The following is a 5,074-nucleotide window of genomic DNA, read 5'->3' on the forward strand; positions in this document are numbered from 1 at the left end:
GGGTAGGGTCAGGGGGCCAGGCCCCCGAAGCGGGTTTCACCCTCTCCTAACCCCACCTCCAGCTGCTTGACCCCTCGGCCCAGTCAACTTCCACCCCCTGCCCAGACCCTGCCCCCCCCGCTCCCATTTCCCCCTCCCACCCCTGTCCAAAGCCGCCCGCAGACCCATAGGGCTAGGACGGGCAGGGGCTTCAGCGGCGGTTACTGTGCATGCTCAGTGCACCCCACGTAGCACAGCCCCGGGCGGCTGCAACACTAAAACTAACCCGAGACCCCCGCACGGAGGCCCGGGACACATGACTCTCGCCAGCAAATCAGCGCAGGCGCCACCGTCTCCTGCAACTTCCGCCTCCCCCTCCCCTGCTTGGGGCAGAGCCTGAGCCGGCCCCGCCGCCCCCGCCCCCGCCGTCCGGCGGGCTGCGGGACAGCACCCGGAAGTTAAGATGCCTGGTGAAAGCGCTAATTGTGTTTGACTTTAAGGGGGAGGGATAGCTCAGTGGTTTGAGCATTGGCCTGCTAAACCCAGGGTTGTGAGTTCAATCCTTGAGGGGGCCACTTCGGGATCTGGGGCAAAATCAGTACTTGGTCCTGCTAGTGAAGGCAGGGGGCTGGACTCGATGACCTTCAAGGTCCCTTCCAGTTCTAGGAGATGGAATATCTCCATTAATTTCTTAACTTCCAGTCACTGGGTTTTATTTGCCCGCGTAGTCACTCTAGTAGTGTCTGACCGGATACAGTACCAATGCCCCGGTACGCGTCGTAGTGTTCCTCCGGGAACAGTGACCGGAACTCATTTAACGTGGTGTGCTGTTTAATACTGTCCCCCCGGGAACAGTGAGCGGAAATCATTCGACCTGGTGCGGTCTTTAATACTGTCCCCCCGCGAACAGTAACCGGAAGTTATTCCCCATAATAATCTCATTACGCACGTGCCATCAAGACCAGTGGAGTCCGCGGACTGGCCGTTGTCCCGGTTTTACGGCCTGGGGCAGCCGGCGCACTCAGTGGGGAGGGCTGGTGGGGGATGCGCTAAGGCCTAGAGCAGGCGAACTCCATCTCCCATGGAAGCCACCGAGAGGTCACGTGTCCCCGCGGCGACAGTCTCGCTCTGAGAGCGGGAAATCCTGGTCGGGCCACACCCACAGCGCGTGCACCGCAATGCCTGATGGGAAATGGAGGGTCACCCGCAATGGCCGGCCTCACGCCCCCCGGTTGTTCTCGCTAGGGCGCGCGTGGTGCCCACTGTGACATCATCTCGGTGCGACAGAGACGGGGCGGAAACGCAGTGGCTGACGGGAATAGTCCCCAGACAGCTGCCTACCTTGGGGCCGAAGCCCTCGCGGGGGCCGATGGGAAAGGCAGGCGCGAGACGCAGGCGCGCTAGGGTTCCGTTCCCACAATGCAGCGTTGCCGCCTGACCCCGCTGCCGCGCTACGGCGGCCCGTGAGGTTCGGACCCGCAGGGGGCGGGGCTCCGCGCGTGAGCGGGGCGAGGCGCCCAGCCGGGCCTGAGCAGGTACCGCGGGGGCGGGGCGGGTTCGGCCCCGGCTGCCGGAATTCCCGCGCGAACCCCGGGGCAGACCGGGGGGGCCACGTCTGCTCCGGGCCCCTCGGGCGGGACCCGCGCGGCGACAGCGGGTCCGATCCGCGAGCGGGGAGCGCCGGGAGCCTTCGCTCCGCTTGTCCCAGCGGGACTCCTCGGGAGCGCCGGAGCCGCGGATTTGCGTCCCAGCCCCGCCCCACATACACCGCCCCCCACACACAGACACACACCGCCCCACACACACACCGCCCCCCCCCGACACCACCACCCCCCCTCCCACAGACACACACCCACACACTCCCCGACACAGACACACCCCCACCCCCCACACACAGACACACACCCACAGACACCGCCCCCCACACACACCGCCACTCCCCCCCACAGACACACACACCCACACACTCCCCGACACAGACACAGCCGCCCAGCTCCACACACACAGACACACTCCCACACAGACCCCCCCACACACAGACCCCCCCACAGACACACATACACCCACACACTCCCCGACACAGACACACCCCCACACACAGACACAGACACCGCCCCCCCCACATACAGACACACATACCCCACAGACACACACACAGACACCCCCCCACAGACCCCCCCCACACACACAGCCGCCCAGCTCCACACACACAGACACACTCCCACACAGACCCCTCCCACACACACACAGACACACACACACAGACACTTCCTGTGAACTAGGAGTCGTTGGCAATGCTCGTTTTTACACCACTTGCAATGAGCAGCAAGATTTGAGGATTCCCTGAACAAGTTAATACCCAAGAATAACAATTACTACAACCCAATCAAGTAATTTTCATTGTGTGTGTGTGTGTGTGTATTAGGGCTGTCAAGCGATTAATCGTGCTGTTAAACAACAATAGAATACCATTTATTTTTAATATTTTGGATGTTTACATTTTCAACTATATTAATTTCAATTACAACACAATACATGATGGGGCATACGAATGTTAGCATATCTGGCATATCTTGCAACGCTGGCTACAAAAGTGCCATGCGAACGCCTGTTCTCACTTTCAGGTGACATTGTAAATAAGCAGGCAGCAGTAGCTCCCATCAATGTAAACAAACTTGTTTCTCTTAGTGATTCGCAGAATAAGAAGTAGGACTGAGTGGACTTGTAGGCTCTCAAGTTTTACACTGTTTTGTTTTTGAGTGCAGTTATGCAACCAAACTCCCCCCGCTGCATTTGTTACGCTTTCTCAATAAAGAGTTTGCACTTCAGTACTTATCATAGAAGATCAGGGTTGGAAGAGACCTCAGGAGGTATCTAGTCCAACCGCCTGCTCAAAGTAGGACCAATTCCCAACTAAATCATCCCAGCCAGGGCTTTGTCAAGCCGGGCCTTAAAAACCTCTAAGGAAGGAGACTCCACCACCTCCCTAGGGAACCCATTCCAGTGCTTCACCACCCTCCTAGTATGTATGAGGTGAATTGAAAAATACTATTTCTTTTGTTGTGTCATTTTTACAGTGCATATGTTTGTAATAAAAAATAATAATATAAAGTGAGCACTGTGCACTTTGTATTCTGTGTTGTAATTGAAATCAATATTGAAAATGTGTCCAAAAATATTTAATACATTTCAATTGGTATTCTGTTGTTATAAGTGCAATTAATCACAATTGATTTGAATTAATCGTGAGTTAACTGCAATTAATTGACAGCCCTTATATATAAACGCCAAATCCTCAGGACACCAATTTAATGTGGAAGCTAATTCTTACCTTAAAATGACAAGTGATTTTATGTACTCATGTGGCACTTGTTGGCATTCCCCTAGCAACAAAGCTATTGAAACAGAAAGGCAAGCAGGGTGAGGCAGTGAAGCTGCTGCCCATCAGGGCTACCAGGAAAAAAAAAATGCTTTTAATTTTGCCTGTGCTCCTAAGAGGTTGAAAGTTACCTAAACCCCAAACCACAAAAGTGGGAGCGGGGGCAGGTGCTTTGAAACTTCCATTCCCAGGATCGCCATGGCCAATGGGTCATGAGAGACAGACCCTATGGGGTCAGGGCAGGGCTTGCAACTCAAGGATAGCTCACGGGGGGAGGGATAGCTCAGTGGTTTGAGCATTGGCCTGCTAAACCCAGGCTTGTGAGTTCAATCCTTGAGGGGACCACTTAGGGATCTGGGGCAAAATCAGTACTTGGTCCTGCTAGTGAAGGCAGGGGGCTGGACTCGATGACCTTTCAAGGTCCCTTCCAGTTCTAGGAGATAGGATATCTCCATTTAAAACAAACAAACAAACAAAAAAAAACCACTCCCATGTTTCCCTCAGGATTTTCAAACTATAACTTTCAGTTATAACTCATCTCTGTCAACTAAGGCTATGTCTACCCTATAGCATTCACAGCTGCAGTGGGCTGGCCCTGTGTTTGGGAGTGGCAGGGGATTCATTCATGGTCTTTTTCCTCTTTCAGGTGCTGGCAAAAGTCGTCATGGTGCACCTTGGTAAGTGCAGACAGGGCTTGTTAAGGGTTGCATGCACAGACTCCTAGTTTCTGCATCCCTCTAAATCAATCACAGTTAGTGGAGAATGTGCAGCCTTCTCCACGGAACTCTCTTAAGGGTTGGTAGAGCAAATCTGTCTTATTTATTAAAGCAATCTCATGGCAGGGTACGGACTTCAATTCCATCATAAAGAATAATCTATTGTTGGTGTGTAAGGGACGGTTACAGCAGTTTTATTGATTTTAAGTGAAACCAAACTTTTCTCTAAGGCCTTTTGGAATTTTTTGGCTAGACGTCTATACACATCTGTTATAATCAAATCTCTTGTGATACCTGTTGATCTTTCCTTCAGCTCACCTCCTTATGAAAAATTATCATGGAGGACACGTAGCTATCCGATTGGCTCTTGGTGGCTGTGCCAACAGACCCTTCTTCCGTATAGTGGTCGCATATAACAAGCGAGCTCGGGACAGCAAGTATTTGGAGCAAGTGGGCTGTTATGACCCGCTTCCAAATGGCCACAACGAAAAGCTGGTTGGCTTGAACATCGAGAGACTCAAACACTGGATTGGTTGTGGAGCACACGTCACAAAACCAGCTGAAAAACTTCTAGGTAACTCAACGTGTTTTTCCATATGAACTATTTGCTTATTTCGCTTAAACGACAATAGATTTTCCTTGGTGATCCTCCGCGTACTTGGAGTACCAAAGACCCTTTCTTCATTTCTTTGCATGAATTCTTGAAAATATGTATATATGCAATCACCCTTCTTTTGGCCACAGGAAATGGGATGGGTCTCATTTATGGAGACACTGAGCTGGTCGAGACAGCAGTAAAAGGCACTTCAAGTCACTAGAGGGTGGGTGAGAGAGACAATTACTCTCACTTCTTAAAAGTCTCATTAACTATTGGAACAGTTTACCCAGGCTTGTGGTGGATTCTCCATCACTGACAATTTAACTCAAGATTGGGTGTTTTTCTAAAATATATACTCCTAAGAATTATTTTGGGGTAGTTGTATAGCAGGGGTCTCAAACA

At 52.1% G+C, this 5,074-nt stretch overlaps 1 protein-coding gene across 3 annotated transcripts; it reads left to right on the top strand.

The window, feature by feature from the left end:
• Window positions 1-1,280: 1,280 nt before the first annotated feature.
• On the top strand, window positions 1,281-4,689 carry MRPS16 (mitochondrial ribosomal protein S16). 3 transcript variants are annotated; one of them, XM_026658620.1, is made up of 3 exons: window positions 1,281-1,514; window positions 4,005-4,035; window positions 4,388-4,689. In XM_026658620.1, the coding sequence occupies exons 2-3, from the start codon at window positions 4,023-4,025 to the stop codon at window positions 4,672-4,674; spliced, it is 300 nt and encodes a 99-aa protein (XP_026514405.1). In that variant the 5' UTR covers window positions 1,281-1,514; window positions 4,005-4,022; the 3' UTR covers window positions 4,675-4,689. The 3 variants fall into 3 exon arrangements, with proteins under 3 accessions (XP_026514405.1, XP_026514406.1, XP_026514404.1); XM_026658621.1 differs by lacking the exon at window positions 1,281-1,514 and adding an exon at window positions 2,190-2,369; XM_026658619.2 differs by lacking the exon at window positions 1,281-1,514 and having other exon boundaries at window positions 3,814-4,035.
• Window positions 4,690-5,074: the final 385 nt, after the last annotated feature.

Source organism: Terrapene carolina, unplaced genomic scaffold (genome assembly GCF_002925995.2).
Source record: "Terrapene carolina triunguis isolate 2854851 unplaced genomic scaffold, T_m_triunguis-2.0 Scaffold485, whole genome shotgun sequence".
In the NCBI taxonomy this organism is placed as follows: domain Eukaryota; kingdom Metazoa; phylum Chordata; order Testudines; family Emydidae; genus Terrapene; species Terrapene triunguis.